At 41.4% G+C, this 21,177-nt stretch overlaps 1 protein-coding gene across 11 annotated transcripts; it reads left to right on the top strand.

Annotated features, from left to right (window-relative positions):
- Nucleotides 1-25: 25 nt before the first annotated feature.
- si:dkey-237i9.8 (platelet endothelial cell adhesion molecule) lies at nt 26-21,107 on the top strand. 11 transcript variants are annotated; one of them, XR_004614989.1, is made up of 15 exons: nt 26-208; nt 309-344; nt 4,654-4,950; nt 5,339-5,620; nt 5,700-5,975; nt 6,961-7,233; nt 9,315-9,593; nt 9,996-10,274; nt 11,851-11,952; nt 12,066-12,096; nt 17,169-17,222; nt 17,457-17,546; nt 18,038-18,094; nt 19,586-19,608; nt 20,845-21,107. XR_004614989.1 is itself a non-coding variant. In XM_034595973.1 (14 exons), the coding sequence occupies exons 1-14, from the start codon at nt 58-60 to the stop codon at nt 20,944-20,946; spliced, it is 2,301 nt and encodes a 766-aa protein (XP_034451864.1). In that variant the 5' UTR covers nt 26-57; the 3' UTR covers nt 20,947-21,107. The 11 variants fall into 11 exon arrangements, 4 of the variants coding, with proteins under 4 accessions (XP_034451864.1, XP_034451854.1, XP_034451880.1 ...); XM_034595973.1 differs by lacking the exon at nt 12,066-12,096; XM_034595963.1 differs by lacking the exon at nt 12,066-12,096 and having other exon boundaries at nt 20,842-21,107.
- Nucleotides 21,108-21,177: the final 70 nt, after the last annotated feature.

The following is a 21,177-nucleotide window of genomic DNA, read 5'->3' as shown; positions in this document are numbered from 1 at the left end:
GAGCACCACCTTAGTGTCTGTTCCCGCCCACCAGGTCCAGATTTGACCGCCACACACATGCACATACAAACAGACGGACACACCACCTTTAATCCAGCCTATAGTCACCAGGCAGTTGACCTCCAGGACAGCCAGCAGCAGGAGCGTCAGTGTTCCTCAGACAGGATGGGCCTCCTACTACTGCTCACCTCCTCGCTCCTGTCCAGCTGTAAGACTCCTGACATGTTCTCTTCTTCCATGGATTCCTTATTTCTGGATGATTAGTGGGTTTGTCTCTAATCTGGTGCTTTCTTCTCTCTTATCTCAAGACTTCCATCCAGGGATAGTGGTGGACGCACAGCGATGTAAGTAGAATGTGTTCTGTATCAGCCGACAATAACTGACTGCTCTTTACACAGAGACACGTTACTCAGTATCTTCCACAGAACTGTAATTGGCTGCAAGTGACTGGATTTAAGAGTTAGTGGTTGTGGAGCTTCTTTGATTTACTTTTCATAGGATTTTAGGTATTCTATAATCAGCTGTCGGCCACTAAAGCAACACTTAAAAAGCCAAAAGCAGAGATGGGGTCAGTGTGGAAACAGGCCTGTTTGTTATCGGAGCTTTCACATCGTTGGTCTGTGGTACGGTGGAAAAGTTGTGTCAGGAAGTGTCACACGCCTCCCTGTCCTCCACAGTGGGTTGGAGATGGAAGGCATGAGACTGGCCGGAGCAGCTGTAATAAAGATAAAGATCTTGCTCGAGTTGGGGCCAAACTAGCAGGTTCAGGCTGGAAGTAGAAAAAACACACACAGATTTCGTAAGTGGCTATATGGACGTGTTTTGTTGTGTTTTTTCCTGCACTGGTTTTCTTGCCTCTCAGAACACGGATTTCCTTTGAAATCACATTTCAGATTGTTAGATTTTAATGTTTTTTAGACATAAACGAAATTATATTTCTGTTAAAAAGGTGCAAGGATTGCACATGTATTACCTTTCTATAGTAACTATGATTGAGTGCTGAGGTAAGGTGGTAGGAAGGTTAAAGTTACAAGAGCTTTCTAGAGCAGATGTGTGAGCAGACTTCCTGATAGAAGACTAACGCAAGGATTAGAAGACACTTTTGATATGAGTGAAACCAAACAAATTCAATACTTTTTCTGTCCTATCTTGTTGATTATCTTGGTGCTGGTGCTGTGGTCGCTCAACATGGTTGATGCTTCACCCCAGTGACCTGAGTTTGAATCCAGCCTGAGGCCGTGGCTGCAGGTCAAACCCACTTTCAAGCAGTATTCTCGTTCACTAGTTTATCCATCGTGTAGAAAAGTGGTCCCTGTGAGTCAAACAATGTTTCATTGTTTCACTGTTATTTAAATGGAACTTCTGCAAATGTATAGAGGCAAAACTTCTCTATAGTGGACAGAAACTGTCTTTGTAACAGGTCTCAAGCTGAAAAGTTTAAGAAGAACAAGTTTAATCTTAAAAATTCAATCACATTTCATAAGCCTATAAAAAGTTTCTTTCTTTTTTTTAGCTAGTGCAGTGTAGTGGTGGTGTAGTGCAGTGAAACTGTAAACGTGACCTGCAGTAATTGAGCTGCACTAAGTAAAGACTTGCTGCAGGACTCAGTCCACAGAACCGCTGCTGCCACCTGTTTATTCAAAGTTCAGAGAAGCTCAACTCACAATGTCAATGAGCTCTGGTCATCACTTTATTCAAATTGTATTTAATTGAATGTATAGCTTGTCCAAATTGTACAAAGTTTGACACTGCACTTCCTTTGGCCCTTAACAAAACACATACCAAGTGTAAAGCTGATAAGATGAACGATTCTCAAGATATGCGTTCAACAGTCAGACAGATTTCTGGAATTATTAGATCGATGTCAAACCATTATCTGACCAGAAATATACAGCAGGTCGTCCACTAACCATAAGGTCACAGTTGGATCTTCGTCTCCCCCATTGTCCAAGTGTCCTTGGGCAAGACACTGAACCCCAAATTGCCCCTGACGGCTGTGCTGTAAGTGTGTGAGTGATGTGTGATAGAGAAAGTGCTGCACATAGATGCACTGTATGAATGTGTGTGTGAATGGGTGGAGAGCAAAACTGTACAGTCACGTGCTTTAATAAGTGAAATAGCATAAAATGGAATACCAAAAATCAAAACTGTATTTAACTCTGTGTGAGGCGACCATGACTGAAACAGCTTATGGAGAACCCGTAGCAAAACTCTGCCCTGCTCCCTGACTCCTGTCATCAGCAGCCCTGCCAGGTCCTGCCAGGCCCTGCCAGGTCCTGCCGGGTCCTGCCAGGTCCTGCCGGGTCCTGCCGGGTCCTGCCGGGCCCTGCCGGGTCCTGCCGGGTCCTGCCGGGTCCTGCCAGGTCCTGCCAGGCCCTGCCGGGTCCTGCCGGGTCCTGCCAGGTCCTGCCAGGCCCTGCCAGGTCCTGCCAGGTCCTGCCGGGTCCTGCCGGGTCCTGCCGGGTCCTGCCAGGTCCTGCCGGGTCCTGCTGAATGATGCTGCATGTGGGCTGGATTCAGCTGCCTCTGGTTCCTGATGGGTCCCCTGTGTTGCTCGTTTCTCTAACAAAGTGCTTTTCGTGCCTTTTTTTCCTCGTTCTCCAGGCTTGTTTACTGCCCCACAGACGCCCACTCTGAGTCACAAAAGCAGCCTGTCGACTCTAATACTCCACCATATGGGTGAATCAGTGGGGAGGCTCAGTGTACGTGTGCAGATGCTTTCTGTCTCAGTTACACTGTGGGAAACTAAACTGTTGTCACTTTTAAAAGTTTCTGAAAAGCTTCTTACTCACTGCTGAAGAGTTGTTGCTCCTTTGGACAGTCGCTTCTACATTCATGAACATGAGCAGATATTTCCCCTCTGACTTATTCATTAGATTTCACCTGTTGGTGCGTGGGACACGGTAACTGGATGGGTTCAGGTCGCGTGTGGTTATGTGAATGACGCAGTTTGGCTGCTGTGATCATGACAACAAGGCTAAAATAACATCCTGAAAGAAAACCACGATTAATAACCATGATTAGATTAGAATAGTTTTGTCAGGAAACGAAATTGGGCGACTCATGAGGCTGGATACAGAAAAACATGTTAGTGACATCAAATGTCTGCAGCTGTTGTCTAAAGAAACGGCAGAGTCGGGTGCTCCTCATGTTACTGACAGCTGAACAGGTTACTCCTTACCTGAAAGATCAGTGATGTCCTTGGCCAATTGATTTCAAAACCCTTAGTGAGGCGGGCCTTCTTATCTACTGTGACACCACCAAAGAATTTTCTTCATCATACTCACAATATTGTTTATTGTATGAGACTCATTTCCAGATAAGATCCTGACAACAGTTGGATGGAATTCCACTGTGACACATTAGCCTTCTGAGTACCAGCTCATAATCAGTTTAACAGCAGCTGCATTTCAGGGATGGTCATTTCAGACATACCAGCAGCATGACCAGTCAGAGGTGCTGATTCAAATGGGAAGTGGGTAAAAGGAAATTCTATTCAGTCCGATTCTATGCAAACTGTGACTCATGAAACTCCACCCAAAAATTGTGTGGATCTAAAAAAAGTGAACTTCCCACCCAAAGCTTCACTGCACTCCCTCTCTTTCCAGAGTCGTGGTGCAGAGCAGCAGAGGAAGAGCCCAGGGCTCAGGTAGGGCTGTAGGTTTGAGGCTGTGAGGCTATAGAGGGCTTTAAAGGTGAGCAGTGGAATTTATAATGTATTATTTGCTGGACCAGAAGCCAGTGAGGCTGAATGAGGAGCGGCGTGATGTGGTCTGTGGTGGCAGTAACACAACTGTGAAGCTAGAGCCAGGAGTCAATTACATTAGCTTAGCATAAAGACTGAACACAGTGGGAAACTGCTCCGACCGAAGATTAATACATCTCTAAAGTTTAATTATGAACAAAGAATATAATGTCTCCTTTATTAAATCCTGTTACTGGCTTCATCTTCTCACCTAATCCTCAGCAACACAGCCATAAACTCATATTCCAAAATGTGCATACATTTTATGCAAGTTTATTTTAATGAGACAATATGTTTGGAATCAAATTTTAACCAATCATAGACCATATTACCTTATTTACAATTATTTGACCATGCAGAGATAAATATTTCATCCCACTAGTCTTGAAAAGTCCATGTGAAGTGAGGCACCGTCTCTATAAGAAGTTACATGAATCCAGTCCTGTCAATATAACTCACAATAACACCCCATTTTAGGTATTAAAACCAGGAGGACAGTGGAACAACATAAGGGCAGCATGGTGGTGTTTAGCACTGTCGCCTCACAGAAAGAAGGTTCCTGGTTCGAATCCCAGTCTTTCTATGAGGGGTACTTCCTCTGGGTACTGTACTACATGCAGACAGGTGTGAGGGTAATTGAAGATTGTAATCTGGCTGTAGGTGTGAATGACTTTTCCCACCTCTGGTCCAATGTCTGCTGGGATTAGCTCCAGCTCCACCATAACCAGTATAACCAGAATAACCAGTATAAATGGATGGATAGAGGACTTATTTTCAACTTTGATCAAATATGAGCTCACAATGAAGCCAAATCATTAAAAATGGTTACAAAGGTCAAATAAAAATACTTTTTCAGTATAGATTACTTTGTACATTAAGTCTAATCCTTTTTTTAAATCCCTCCCTAGCATTCGCGATAAGAAACATCGTCCTGTCCCTTGAGCCCAGTACTAATGTGACTCGCGACACCAATGTGACTGTGAGATGTAAGGCCATCGTCAGCAGCTCGGGGTCGGAGGTGCTGAGTCGTGAGTACACGATATACAAGGACAGCCAAAAGGTGTACACCAAGAACTCCAGCACGTCAGAGGATCTGCTGTACCCGCTGCCAGGGGCCAGAGTCTCCAACACCGGCAAATATAGGTGCAAGATCAATATCGAGGGCAAAGAGAGGAAAAGTGAAGCTACAAAACTCACAGTGACAGGTTGGTTTGTGTCACAGGCTTCTCTGTGTGTCCCTTTTTAAATGTTTTATAATCTGTTGTGACTGGAGAAGTTCAGGTGAGTTTGAATGACTCGGATAAAGTTACCAGGCTACAACTGGGAGAAATTTTAAATAAGTCACACGTCTACAGGACACTAAATTTGGATGGAATCTGTTGGGATGAACAACAGCGTTCTTTTAAAAAATGTGCATTATTTAGCCATGATAATGAACCTTATACAGTCAGGATTCATCTTTGGCATATTCAAGAAGTTATTTTTAATAAGAGAGAGGAGAGGATGTTGGAGGTGGCAGAAGATCTTAAACATTCTCAGAAGATGGTACAGTTTTATGAATCTGAGTATAATTCTTAAATGTTGGTTTTCCAGGCCTGTCGAAACCAGTTCTCCACCTTAACAAATATGTTGTCAATGAAGAGGAGGAGGTAACAGCCAGCTGCACAGCGCCCGGGGAGACCGGCTCCATTTTCTTCTACTTCTATGAGGACTCCAAAGAGATCCTGGAGAATCGGGTCAACTCCAACCAGCTAGAAGCCAAGTTTCGCTTCAGCAGCATTGGCCACCACACAATTAACTGTGCTTATGCTGTCCTAATAATACCAGACTCCTTCATGTCTGAACAGAGCAACATGATCACTGTTTCAGTCAAAGGCAAGTAGAGTTTTACAATTTCTACTTTTGTAAGCTTTGGGCCCATCTGAAGTTTCCTTCACTGATTTTGTCTCCTCAGAGCTCTCCATCACTCCAGTCCTGGAGATTTTCTCTCAGTCCAGGGTTTATGAAGGAGATCAACTCAACATCTCGTGCACCATCAGAAACTCTGTGAACAGCTCTGTGAACATTACTCACAACCTGTACCTGAGCCACGGGACAAAGCTTCTCAGCAGTGGAGAAACCAAGGTCAACCACAGTATGGTCGCTCTGGCAAAGGACCCTGGGGATTTTGAGTGCAGACTGGAGATGGGACATGTGGACAAAGTCACCACAAAGATGGTTTCAGTGACTGGTGAGTGAGCAGAGGAAACAAATGTACATTACATTGTACATACAGTAACTGTAAAGGTTATCAGACAAGTCAGAAATCACATTCTACTCATTTTAGGTTCTAATATTTCTATAAACTTTCAACAGGGAACAAACTATTGAATTAACAGCCGTCAGTGGGAAATATATGCTATGTACTCTCTCATTATACGTTGGCTGAGAGGACTGTTACAACATGTCTGTCTGCTAAATAATAAACAAGAGCCAGGACATGGTTAGCTTAGCTTAGCATAAAGCCAGTAAAGAGGGGGAGCTAGCCTGGTTCTCTCCAAAGGTTAAAAAATATATATTATTAATGTTAATTAACATTGTAGGTTGAATAATCAGTAATAATACAGTTATGCTATATATAGTATTTAGTTTATTATGTCCCCAGTTTTGTATCTCTAAATGTAGCCAATGGTTGACACATTTCTGGCCTTTAAATCATCTTGTTATCATATTATTATATTTGTAATTATATAAGATATGTCATTTTATTTTATTCCAGGTTGCCTTATAAAAACTGGCTATAGGGACAACAATTTGCACAGCTTGCTCCTGTTCGTTTCCAGTACTGTCTGTTGATTAATGAGCACTGTCTCTATCAAATAAATAAACGGATGAATCAAAATTAAATTTTGTATGTATACATTACATACGTATATATTAAAAGAAAGAGACAATTAATGAATAAAAAACTAAATAAATTAGGTATATCTGTTTTCTCAACTGTTGGGTAAAGGGAAGACAGAATACAATTTCTATGTAATCAACTGGAGGTCTTGGTTAAGTGTGAAACTGTTTATTTGTTTTTACTCCATTTTAGTTAATTCATTTTTTTTTCTTTTAATTAACTATTTATTTTTGTCTTGTCTGATAATTTTAACAACACTTTGTTTTGAGGCTCTATATTTGCGCTATTAAGTGATATCAGTGCAGATGAGGTTTTTTAAATCTGTCCACAGAGCTGTTTTCAGCGCCCACCCTCACCATGTCTCCTGCTGAAGTCTTTCAAAAGGAATATATGACACTAACCTGCAAAAGTGAGAACTACGCCTCTGAAAGAATCACCAGGGAAGAGCTGAGCTACACTCTTGAGCCGCCTGACATCCCACTGACCTCCATGAAGCCCGGGGTCTTTTCTGGCAAGGCCTTGCAGTTTGATTTCAACTACACCTGTGTAGCTCAAGCCAAGGGCATCGTGAAACACAGTGACACCCTGACTGTATATCCAAAAGGTGAGCTAACCTGATTCTTAAAGGTTTCTTAAAGCTAATGTCTTGATTTCTTAAAGGTAAGCTTACTTGATATTCACCTCATTACATTAATTTGTCATAAATTATATAAATTTGCCTGAATGCACTTGTGCCACAATTGAACACATTTTAGGTTATAATATTTATATTATAAACTTCAAACACAAAGCAAATCTGAATTAGATGCCATCAGATTTGTGAAGGCTCAACATTATCATTGTCATGTTGTGTGACACGTCTGCATAATGTACACCTAGTGCTAGTCTGGTACACCCCCTAACAAAGCCATTTAAAGTGAGCGTGGAACATATGCACCACTCTGTTGTGGTTGACCAATCAGTGGGCCAGCTGGCCAATCAGAGCACACTGGATTGTTAAGGGGGGGGGGGGGCTTAAAGAGACAGGAGCTAAAACCAAGTGTTTCAGACAGAGGCTGAAAGGAAGAGCTGCAGCAGTGGACAGGATGAGAACAGTGATGCTTTTTCTGAACATAAGAGCATGTCAATCTTTTCAAGTAATAACCCTAATTCAAATCATGAATCCGACTATGAGCATAACATGTCTCCTTTAAAGAACTGATGTGTAGATTTAGAGGCAACACCCCTCCACCTCCAAACTTGAAGTCAACCTCCTGTGGTCTTCAGGTAACATACTGTAGAAGCATCACTCACTCAACACTGTCAGCTTTAAAGAGCTTTAAAGGGATTTTTTTTTTCAAGTATATTTTTGAGACTTTATATTTTTTCATGCTGGGTCTGGCTTCGTGCTAAATGCTGAAATGCTCACGGTGGATCATCCAGCTGAGACTTTCTTTCACCTATAAGAGCTTGTACATTCACTGAGATGTGCACCACCTGTTACTGAGAACTATACTGAGTGAACCCAGATGCAGACACAACATACTGAGGCAGAGTATAGGTGCAAATGATACATTTATTTGAACAATACTTAGATGAATGACTGCAGAGCAGAGTCCTTGGGTGCGGGGGGGGCGGGGGGGTAGGCTGGGGCTGACGGTATGGAGCAGAGGGCATGACACCACCTCTCTGCTGTTTATACCTGTTGATCCCTGATGTGACTGCACAGCTCATTCAGCTCAGTGTCTGAACTTTTCAAGAGGCTGACCGTTATTATTATCATTATTATTATTGTTATTATTAATAAAAACAAGAGAGGCTGGGTGGACTGGTAACATTTTGCTTTGAGAATGAAAGAACAAAGAAGTTGGACCTAGGCCAGATTGTGGAGACAGACATGTGTCAGGTGAATGCAACAGAAAGGTTGTGACTCACTCTTCAGAGGAGAATGTCAACAACCACTGTTACCTAGCAACAGAGGTTTTTGTATGGGTGCTTCACTGTGTGCAGCCAGTGAGCGAGAGTCTTCTCCTTTTTTTAGGTTCATTCTATGAAGTCCATAGGAAAGTGCCTGTTTAATTATAAATGATAATCAGTTGTATGCACAGGCTGCAAAGTGCTGATCTACTGAGAGGGAATATACATCAACCTGGTTCTCTCTTTATGTACTGACGTTTCAATGCACCCTATAGCACAAAGATGTTCTATTATCTCATCCATAGTTCTATTATAGGACATTATTACCATATTGAAAACCTTTTTTTGTCCCTCCGCTAATTTTGAACCTTCCCACTGACCCTTAGTTGTCAAATAAAAAATCAGTTACTGCTCCCCAGTCCCAAGCTAAACACCTTATCATTATAGAATTGGCTTTTATAGAATGGGCAGCAGAATAGTCAATATAATTCTGTTAAATAATGACATATATGTGGACATTTTTGTACGGAAATCACTGATGCAGCCTATGAGAGATAAGAAAACAATGTTCTTCCATCCTCCATCAAAGAGGTTATATTTGTCTGTCTGTCTGTCTGTCTGTCTGTCTGTCTGTCTGTCTGTCTGTCTGTCTGTCTGTCTTTTCTTGGCAAGATAGGGCGAGATTAGCTCTCAGAGTGCACTTCTACTGTCACTATGGTTTTCCTGGTGAATGGGATTCCGCCACAGAAACTCAGTGTGTTTTCTTTTTCTGTTTCTCCTTGTTTGCAGTGTCTGTCTCGATCCCTAAGATCTCAGTGGTTGGCAAGGCGGTCCTGGGACAACCATTCAGGATCCTCTGTCAGTCGGACACTGGCAGTTTTCCGATCAACTACACCCTGATACGGGATTATGAACAGCTGAGCACAACCACTGTCAAGCTGCCCCCTCAGGAAGCTCTCTTCACAGTCACCATCTCCAGGCCTGATGAAATAAGCAAGTACATGTGCAGGGCCAAGAATAATCACAGGGAGGCTCTGCTCAGTAAAAGACTCAACGCTACTGTTATAGGTAACTAATAACGACAAATAACCTGTGTTCATCTGTTGTAAATGAGTAGCACATTTTAACTGGCCTCATTAACAGTCATCGATAAATCCAGATTGTTTACCACATGTAAAGAATTTTGATCAGCCACATCAGCTTGTATCATAGAGAAATGCTGAAAAAGAAACTACTGTATATACAAGAGAAAGAAAAAATTCCCATCCAAGTCTTATTAAGGAATTGGAACTTACATTTTTCTTACCACAAGAGAACAATTTTATCTTCAAAGTTGAATAAAAACCCGCCCAAAATGTGGAACTATGTGCTGATGGTGTCTGATTAGCTTGTTGTTATGTTTTAAAGACAAACTTCAGTTAATAATTGAGATGGATTGAGTCTAATTGTTTTCAAATTTGTCTCTCTCAGTGCCTCTGACAGACCCGACTCTGACCGTCCTCCCCCACATACCAGAGATCTCAGAGGGAGATCATCTCTACCTGATATGTGGCACTAAAGGCTCGCCACCAGTCACCTTTAAGTGGTACCGTGATGGCAACAAACAGCCGCTGTTCACCACCACCACCGACAAGAACAACACACACTACCAAGTCTCACATTTGTCCAAAGAGCACAGCGGCACATACTACTGCGAGGCTGTCAACCACGCCAACATCGTGGTCCGCAGTGAGAAGGTCACCATAGAGGGTGAGACTGATGAGTATTTATATTCTGTAGGAACCAACCTTCACCAGACTTGCTGCTCTTTTTGTTCTTTTTCTGTCCTTGTTTTTGAGTTTGACCAAAAAGCAGGCGACTTAGCATAATCCTTTGTGCATGAACGCATTTTGTATTCACACAAAACTAAGAATCCAGGAAGGGAAAAGAAGCATTTAAGGTGTCTCAAGATCACATTTTTTGCTGGACCGCAACAGCGAGGCCAACGAATGTCTGTGACTCACTGAGTAATGAATTTACACCATTGGTTGGCTGGTTGAGTGTTGGCGTTTCCCCATTTGCTGTTACTCTTTCAAAATGAATTGGCTCAAATAGTTTATTTTATGCCATTAGGGAGGCATTCACATGGCAGTGTGTCCAACTTAGCACATTTGTCGCTAGATTTACTCACTATCCAGACCCCTTTAATGATTTTATGTCATTAGTACACCTAACCACAAATCTAGTGGATTGTTGGGACAGACCTTAGCTACTTTCCAGAGAAGAGAGTCGTCAGCACTGACCCATGATCATGAGGTTGGGCTTTTACCTCTGCAGGCAAACCTGTAGACCATGTGTCTGCTGATGAGCTTTATATCTCTGACTGATCATTTTTAATACTCTAATAATAGATGAACTCATGTGTCTGCTGATTTTGTAACCCTCTTTCAAAGGGCTTGACAGTGACAGCTGGTTGATGTATATATAAGCTAAAATGGGCCATATCACTTTTTATACTTATTCTGCTGTCTGAAAACTGAGAGAGAAATACATGTAAATTATTAAATGACTGTATATGTGAGCACAGAGAGGAGGAGAGAAGCAAACAGGCTGAATGCGAGATGACAGTTGGCTGAATGCAAATCCGACACAATGATGTCATGAATTTCAATGAGCGTAATATGCTATTTAGTGACTGAGGGACTTTTCGAGCAGCCTTTCACTACTTTCCAGTGAAAGTAGAGGTAGAGTGGTTCCACAATAGTGCATCCCGTTGATTAAATGTAATCCAGCTCTATTCTGGGTTTTGGCCTGGTCTCACTACCTTAACAGTGATTTTGCTTGTACTTCAAATGTCCAACACTTGAGTATCACACTTCAACTCAACCGAACAGTGTAAATGTAAAAAAAACACCAAAAAAAAGGGCGTTGAAACTTTCCTATAGTGTCCAAATTGAGCTCTGTTGCTCGGCAACAGCAATAAGGGCGGAACTAGCTGGAGATGCCAATCATGAAAAGCCTCTGTAGACCAGACCTCGGCCCTCATGGTCTACCTGCCCCACAAAGGAGGTGGTCATCGTGGGCCCTTGAATTGAGGCACAGCCTGTTTGTATGTTTGTTCTCTCCAGGTTCAAACTGCTAGCAAGGCTAAAAATCTAGGTTTATATGGTGTCAGATGCTCAGAATATGCAGAAATATTGCTTGTTTGATACCTTCAACATTTTTAGAGATGAGGGGGATCAACTTCTTTGTCTTTCTCCTGCGCTACCTTTGTCATCATGTCCCATTACTTCTCTTCTCTCCCCCTGTGCTTTGCCTGATTTTTTTTGTGTCTCCATCTCCACAGTACGCATGGCGCTGTGGAAGAAAGCCGTGATCGGGGGCGTGTGTCTGGTGGTGGTGTCGATGCTGGTGGTGGCCTGCGTGCTGTACTTCAAATCCAAGAGAGGTAGAGAGACCTACAGTCCTCCAGCAACTCGGGGCCCTTATGTCTAACTATGTATGAAAACCTTCCTCTGCCTCCTTCCTCCTGCTCCTCTCACCTCTCCTCTCTAATTGTAGGTAAAAGAGAAGCAGCTGCTGAATTGTCAGTGTGAGTTGGCTCGATTACTTGCTTCCTCTGTATGTGACAGATTCTGTCCAAGTCAGCGACGGTGTATCTAGTTTTTATCAGCTGGTTTTATCATATGCTGGTTCTGCATGTTTGGAGAGTAAGAATCACATAGACTTCCATTATAAGCGATTTCCCCACCTTTCAGGCAGTACAATATACGCTTTAAACCAGTATTAGGAGAGACTAACTATTTATACATTTTTCATATCTCATAATTATTCACATGGAGACTTATTGGTGATCTGGTGTCCCCATGGTGACCTCATGATGTTCCTCATGTTGATGACAAGACTCCAGGATGTTACTGCTCCTGGCAAACAAACCCTGTAACCTCTTAAATATTATGCTTTAGTTTTACAAAAGAATAAACAAAGACTTAGACATAATATTTTACTCAGTGAGCTAAGCTAAGCTAGCCATCTCCTGATGCCAAGTTCATATTAGAGTACAGGCATGAAATTGGTATCAATGTCCTCATGTAACTGTCAGTTAGAAAGCATATTTCCCTAAATGTCAAACTATTCTTTTGAATTAAGTGGCATACTTCATCAATCCCAACATAGAAATTGTAGTTACAACAACTAAGTCACAAAACCTATGGACAGTAGCAGCTCAGAACAGAGGCTAACAATAGGACTAATATTTCTGATATTTGCTGAATATATATAGTGTACAGTAGTAGCAGTCCATAATATACAGCACATTAGTCCAGCAAATCAAGTATTGTTTTTTTTATATGCTGTACAGTGAAGTTAAGGATTGTACTCTGATGTTTAAGTATTGTAATAGAAACTTAAATATATGTAGACAACGGTAGAAGTCTGGTTGTTTGGCAGAATAAAAGTAAAAAAAAAAAAGAAAGGACAAAGTGAAAAGAACGTAAAAACGACACAACTTTAAAGGAAACCTGTGTAGTGTTGACCACTTGTTGCACTATAGAGCTGTTTAAATGAGTAGGTCTCCATTTTGTTTGTATGTCATGGACTCGGGGCACATTCCCATTGTTTTCACGCTATTACATTATGTTCTTAGAAAAGAAACAATTCTCCAGATAAATATAATAAATACGAAAGCTGCGAGGTAGCAAACAAACAATGAAGGTTTGCATACTTTTGCAAATAGCTTTGAAATAGTTTTTTTTAAAGAGGGAAGTATATTCAACAGGTGATAGTCATAAATAATACAAAGATTAAATGTCTTGGCTAAGAACAGTGCATGTAAACATGTTTGTTCTTATCAGCACTTTCTGCAATTTGGATTAGATTAGTATTATTGACAATCCTGCCCAGCAGACCTCATTTTTAACATTTGTCAGAAAGCCTTTGAGGGTTCTTTGACAGTAAGTCTAATGCGACACAGAGGTTTTAAACACAGCCACAGGAAGCGTGGTTTGACTTTTGGATTGTGTACCCATGACTGTTCTCATCAGCCATTCTCACGCCTCAACAGTCACAGCATGTTTCCTGTTGAAATCTCAGTGTCTCACTCCCCTGATATATGTTCTAATGTTCTAATATGCATGCAGGGATCATGTGGTGGGGACCTAATTACCATTTATGTAACTATCTATGCTGCTGTAGATATCCCCTTAAAGTTTATATGCATGCACAATGTGTGTACGAGTGAACATATTGTCTTTGTCTGTTTTGCATGTACATTGTCTTTGTGTCTATGTATAGAAACAGTAGGAAGTTAAAGGGATAGTTCACCGAATAATGAAAATTAGGTCATTATCTATGCCGATGGAGGGCTGGGTGAAGTCTTTGAGTCCACAAAACACTTCTCAGGGGTGAAAAGCGTTGGAGCCAAATTCAATACAATTGAAGTAAATGTTGACAGATTCTTCAAACGTAAAAAACAACAGAAAAACGGAAGTAGCGATGCTTTCGGAACCAGCAATGCTTCCGCGCACCCTGTGCGTGCCCTTGGGCGAGAGCTTTTTTGCAGTGTGTGCAGTGTGTGCAGTGTGTGCAGTGTGTGCAGTGTGTGCAGTGTTTGCAGTGTTTGCAGTGTGTGCAGTGTTTGCAGTGTGTGCAGTGTGCGTGAGAAAGTGTGTAAATGATGCTGCTTCGAGTTGAATTTGAATGTCTGGCTGCAACACTGTTTACCCCTGAGAATCCTAAAGGGTTTTATGGACTCAAACACTTCACCCACTCCTCCATCAGCATAGTGGTGACTAGATAATGAGTGAATTTTCATTTTTCAGTGAACTATTCCTTTAACTCCTTAAGATGCAATTTGCTTCAGTAGTTAATTCACGGTACACGGCATTAATTGTCAAGTGTTACAAAGTGCTTAGAGCGCCCATTATCATCTTCTTCCAGACGCAGCGCCACTGTATGATGGCATGGAGGGGAGGGTGACCAATGGGACGTGAGATAGCGTGGCATCGCTTCCCGCTGACATCAGCAACAGGAGCAGCTACAGTGTCCCAGCCACAGTGTAGAGAAGCTCTGCAGTAGGAGGGACTTGAATTTAAAAAATGTTAAGCATTAATCCTATTTATGTAGAATTATTGTACAATTGGACATTTCTTTCACTCTATATAGTCTACACTCTCAAGAAAAAGGAGGGGCATTGTTATGATGAGATATAAACCAGGACCCGCTGCTCCCTCTCCCCTCCTCCTGCAATCTGAATAGCCTTTGATTTCATACTTAACATTAGTGTCTCTCCTTTGTTCTTTCATCCCCATGTGTCTGTTTGTGTGATTGCATGTCCTTTTTTGTAGGAACTGCTCTTTTTGTCTGATGTACATGTATAAATAGGTTTGGTGACTGACTCATTTGTATATACATTTTATCACCATGACAGGAAATGTATGTATATATTTTGGTTGATCCCTTGACTGACTGGAAGAGACACTTGTAGAATAAAGACATTGGTTTTATTTAGAAATGTGTCAGTACCATTCATTTTGCTCTGGCTAGTGCACTGCAGGCTAAATTAATTTGTGGTTAAAAAAAAGATTTTCTTTTATATAATCATGCATTATGTTCTAATATTCTACTTCTTTGTGCTGAATGGTGCACGGATCCAATACAAAAATTACCAACATAATATGAAGTTGCCTCATTTCTTAAAAAAAGGAAAACACAACACAGACTTCCTTCAAAGAGTCGAAAAACAATGGATTCTGCAAGAAACTTCCTCTGTTGGCACAGAGCAGCTTGTTGGTGGTGGGGAGGGGGGAGGGGGGGGGTTCAGTGTTGATAAAACTGATGGTGCTGGGGAGGGAGGGTCTTGTTTTGTCTCAGGACACATACGTTGCATGAATGCATGCAGCTGGTGGAGGAAATTAATCATATGAGCTTTGGTCGAGCTGTGTGTGAGATTACATTACCAACTGGGAAGTTGTTTTTGCCAGAATTTATTGTGCAGCCGTTGCTGTAATAACAAACTATTGTGCTCGAAGCAGCGGAGGATTTCTGACCCAGATGAAGACGTGTGCTCCATTGTTACTGCTTTTGTTTTGATATAAAGTCTATACACTGAAGGCCAAATTGTAGAGATGTCCCACATAAAGTATCTCATATCTTTCCGTTACAGCTTTTAGAATACAGAAGTGTAAAAGTTAGATCAGAAGATTGAAATGACTCTCAAGTCTGACTGAAATGGTTAGCTCACTTTAGCTTAGCATAAAGACCTGAAGGGGAAAACTCTTAGCCTGGCTCTGTTCTACACTGGCTGCAGTCTCTCATTTTCACACTTTGATTTTTGTATAAATTAAACAAACAAGATATAACATGGCAATGAGCTAAATTTAATGGAGCTGGTTGATAGATTTTTTAAAACGTGTTTCCTCTTCCTTTCGCTGTACTAAAGTGAAGCTAAAATATCCTGGATATGAACGCTGCAATCTTGCGCTCTTGACCTCATTTGGAGCCAGAGTCTGTGCAGTAGTGATCGTAGAGGTGAGCTGTGTAACTGACGTCCCACCAATGCACTCAACCAATCGTGAGTCAGTCTCAGCTGTCAATCGTGACGTTTCAAACATCAAAATATAACCATTAAAACCAATTTTACCAGAATAATGAACATTTGAAAGTAAACCAGTGAAGAACTACAGAAACCTTCTTAAATAAACCTTTATTTATGTCTATTTTGGGTTTGATCCATGACCCATTCTCTGTGGAGGAGTGGGGTTTATGACCCGCACTGCAGCCAGTCACTAGGGGGCGGTCAAGATGATTTGGCTTCACTTAAGGGGAACTGTTGTGTGTCCATCTTTATATACAGTCTATGCTTTCAGCAAAAATAAGAAAATAACTTTTTCTAGCCAGCTTTTTCCTTGTTTCCAGGGTTCATGCTACAGGCTGAGCTAACCATTTGTTGGCTGTAGCTTCACAGCAGATTATAGAGATTTAACACAGATGTTGTTTTGTTGTTTTATTTGGGGGGGGGGGGGGGGGGCTTTCTGGTCAGAGGCCTGAAATAATTTCTGTTGTCAAGACATTTTCTCATTTGATTCACATTGGTAAACACCCCACTCATGATTTATTAAGATGTTTTTAAAGTGGTTCCTATCAAGTTACTAAATGGGTTGTCAGGGACATCATTCGGCCCCAGCACACATGAAAACCATTCCACTCATCACACATTTACAGCCTTGTGTTTACAACAGTGCTCTTCCAAGCTGTTATAGGCTTTTGCAGAAGAGATACATGTGCTAAAGTAAGTGTGCTAAGTCAAATAACAAGCTGGCAGCTTAGTGGCGGTGGAGCTGGAGTCATGCGACTGTGGTGCAATTCATTTATAGCCTAAAATGTACCTGTTTCTTCTGGTGATTTTATTTAGGCTTTGAAATGGTGTTGATGTGAAGATTGTCTCGCTGGACATAATGTGCAAGCTATGATAAACAAAGTGCTCATATCTGCGATAATAATGTGTCATCGTTTGCAACACTCTGTGTCAGGTGATATACCTGCGTCCCTGCAAATGTGATGCTATTTTAATTACCTATCAATGTATGTGTGTTAATTCTAATCAGTGAGTTGATGTGGGGGTTTGGCAGCTGTCTGACCTAATGACTGTCTTTCTGTGTGTCACAGTGAGGGTGGTCCGAGCGGCCGTCAGTGTGTGGAGTGAGCGACCACCTGAAGCAGGTGAGTGGGGCTTGTAATGCAGTTTGCCATCATGTAAAGGCTTTGAGTCTTGATCCAGTCGATGCAGATGGCCGTCCACACTGAGTCTGGTTCTAGAGGTTCCTTCCAGTAAATGAGGGATTTTTTTTCTCTCCACAGTCGCAAAGTGTTTGCATGTCGTGGGAACGGTTGGGTTGTTGTGATTTGGGGCTATACAATAACAATTGAATTAAATTGATCATGTGCTTGATGTAGCCAATGACGAGGAGAGCAGTGTGGTGTCCAGCGAGCCTGATGTAGAGTATACAGAGGTGGTGCATCCCCAGCCAGTGGATACTGTCAGAGGTAAACACACAAACCTGTGGTGTTTTGAATCCATTTCTTATCATTTTTTAAATAACTTTGTTTCTCTCTCTTCATTTCTCCTTCTTTTTGTCGCTCTGTTTTCTAACCATTCTGCTTTTTTTCCCCCCTCCACTCCAAACTTCTTTGCCAAACCATTTTCCCCTGCTTTGCCCACATTCCTTTACAGTTGATAAGACAAGACCTGGGAGGGGCCTAATTACCCATAACTAATATATCTCCAGGTCGCTGTAACTGCTGGGACTTCCAGAACCACTGCAGATCTTATAAACAGGAAGGGTTGAACTAATTGCCTGGCTGGTGTCTGATACTAGCCGTCCTGTGCTGAAGCTCCCAGCAGGCCAGGGATGGCAGAATGTCACACAACCCGCATATTTTTAGGTTTTCTCAAAATGACAGATCAAACACAGTATCTACAAAACTTCATCTTTTGATGTTCAAGCAGGCTAATGTGTTGCTTTTTACGTTAACAGTCCCACTGCGAAAAGGCACAGACACAGTTTACAGCGAGCTCAAAAATCTTCCACATGGTGAGTGTAACATCTTTAAAGCTGCACTGAAGAATATTTCCGAAGTGAAAAATAACCGATCGACTACATGTAGTTACAATTGGGCTTGTTCGTAGTGACGAACTCAGAGAACATTATCAGCCAACTCTGCTCTTTCTTTCAGTACTGCTGAGCTTTCTAAACCCAAACTGCCTCACTGCCGTCTTCAGCCTTGTTTCTTGTTTCCACATCAGGCAACTGTTTTCAGTAAAAGAGTTCTGGTGAAGCAACTGAACAACACCTGTGTTGGCAGTTTGCAAGTGAACATAGTGGAACATTAGAAGGTGGAGACCAAACCAGACCTTAAAGAAGAGTGACAATTAAACTAATGTACATGGTCAGAAATATGACCCTGAATTGATGTCAATGTGCCTGTAGCAAACATAAATGTAGGGAACTGTTTGCTAACCTTTTAACTTTTATTTTGAAAAGTTGTGAACTTGAGTCTAAAAATTGTGTCGGTTGCTTAATGAACCTCTGAAATAGCAGACATGCATGTTTAAAGAAAAACAGCAGTTAAGTAAATCATTCAAACTTACATACAAGCCACATCATTTTCTGAAAAACATTGACTCTCAAATTTTCATTGCAGATAAACCAGGTAGGATGAATGCAAAGTTTTCTTACTTCACTCTGCATAGGCCGTGTAAAAGAAACTCTGCACACAACGTCCAGCAGACAAACAATAAAATAGTAACAGTATATTGTAGAACTCTCATTCTCTCTCACAAATGACAATGAATAATGCTCTGGAGCGTTAACACATGCAGGTTTAGGATGGGTACTGCATTAGTTTATATAACGATAATATGGCCAGTGGCAAAATTATCAATTAATGTAGCTTTAAATACTGCATCATGAAGGTAAAAGAGACATTTCTGGATCTTACTGAACATTATAGAGATAAGAACTTGTATCACTGATGGAAAGACAGTTTACCCTGGCCAGCTACAGAACCATGACTACATCCTATTACTGCTGGCAGGAACTTCCTGTTATTAGAACAGCAGCCAGACGCTGGACGTGTCTATCAAGCAGTCTATCAGAGTCCTAATGTTTCCTGTTCAACAGTAACAAAAGAATCCTGGGTCGGTGTGCGAAGCATCTGTACGAGTCAGAAGGAGTTTTGATATAGAGGAAAGGGACAGGACTCATTGGCTGATGCTGGGCAGTCTGAAACAATGGGCCTCTGCAGTGGAGGAACAAGTGAGGCAGCAGGTTCAGCTCTGTTATCACAACTGACAAATGACTAATGAATAACTCTGAGGTCAGCCAGTGAGGACGTTGAGTCACCCGACCAACCCATATTTGCTCATTGTGAGAACTGTTGGGTTTTTTCTATCATTTATAAGGTCTTGACTTTACGATGTAAATTTCCTTGAGATAATGTAGATTATGATTTGGTGCCAAACAAATACAATTTAATTTTATTTCCTTTGTGATACATTTATTTTGTGTTGCTTTGTCCTTTAGGTGATGCTGACCACCATGACTATGTGAGTAATTAACTGCACAATCAATCCTATTTAAATATGTTCCTCTCACTCTGTACCATTACTATCATTATACAAATTTACATATAAATTATATATACAGTATCTGCATCATTTTCTGCAGTTTTCAAAATTTTAATTTTAATCAATGATTAATTTGATATCCATACATGCAAGCAAAACTATTTATATAAAATTGCTGTTATAGATTACCATTATATTTAATATCTCATTCAGATATTGATGCAAAGTCAATTAAAAATGTTAAATGTTCATTATAAACCACTAATCAGCTTAAGTTAATGTAATGCATTTATTTCTATGGAGGTAGATTCAGTTCAAACTCCATCCGTTCAAAGCAGCAGTTCACCAGTATGTCTATAACTTGGCCAATATGATGAAATAATTAAAACTTTATAATTATACACAGTAACATTATGTGTGTTACTTGTAATCTGAAATACTAAAACCATTTTATGTCCCTGCATTGGCTGCCTCCTGATCACCCTAACCCTCTGCAGGCCGATAGCAGCCCAGTGGGAAATGGCTGTCAAAGTTTCCTGACAAGAACAAAGGCGTTTGGGCCGGGGCTTCCTTCCCTATCGCCCAGTCAGATCAGTGCAGTGGTCCAATCACATTAACTCCAAGCCCATCTCAGCCAGTGCACTGTCCGCCATGCAAGCCGTAATCACCAACCCTCCCAAACACACCATTTGCCCCTAAATGGTGCTTCAGGCGGCTAAAGAGAAGAAGTTGAAAAAATAAGCAAAGGATGTGACATCATGATCTGAATATGGTCGTTTCTTTCATCAGTGTATCTCCTAGATGACAGATAAAGCAGTTCACTCTGAACGCAGCCTTGTAATAGTTTGTCTGCGCCTCGAGAAGCTGATGTAAATTTGCACTTTGTGTTTCTGAAATCTTCCTCCGGGAGTGTGTCATTAGGCTTAGCAACACGAAAAACGAGGGTTATCTCCAAGGTAGTTTGGCCAACAGATGAGAATCAACTTAAAATCAGAGTACACAGGCAACTGTTTTCAATACATGAACCAAAAGGCACTAACATGTGCTCATGTGACATTGTTTTTACAAAATGTTGCGTCTTATTTGTTAATTTGTTTATCTATCAACAGCATAGTTGTGTGCTTCAGTGTTAGCTGCTTTGTGTTGTGTGCCGGGCTTAAAGGTTCAGGATGGTAAATGAAGCAGTGACAGTGTTTAATGGCTCTGTGTCAGCAGGGTTCAGTGGAGTACGCAGAGCTCAACAGTGACCGACCTGAGATCAGTCACCACCTTCCAGAGGCCAACGACCCCCAGGACCTGCCGGTGCCGGTGGATTAGTGATGGCACCACCCCTTCCTGCTGCCACCTCTAATCCACACTTTATCATCTTCACCATATTACTATATCACATCTTCCTCCTCTTCTTCAGTCAAATAACTGAGTGCTAGGTTAGCTGTAAATATTTTTTACTTTAATAAAAGCATCTCACCTACATTGTCCTTACAGTGTTGTTTGGTGGTGTGTTTTCCTTGTTCCCACAGAGATCTGAAAAAACACAGATTAAATGAT

This window comes from Hippoglossus hippoglossus, chromosome 1, assembly GCF_009819705.1.
Source record: "Hippoglossus hippoglossus isolate fHipHip1 chromosome 1, fHipHip1.pri, whole genome shotgun sequence".
In the NCBI taxonomy this organism is placed as follows: domain Eukaryota; kingdom Metazoa; phylum Chordata; class Actinopteri; order Pleuronectiformes; family Pleuronectidae; genus Hippoglossus; species Hippoglossus hippoglossus.
Note: the sequence above shows the minus strand (reverse complement) of the source record. Positions and strands in the feature narration are given on the sequence as shown.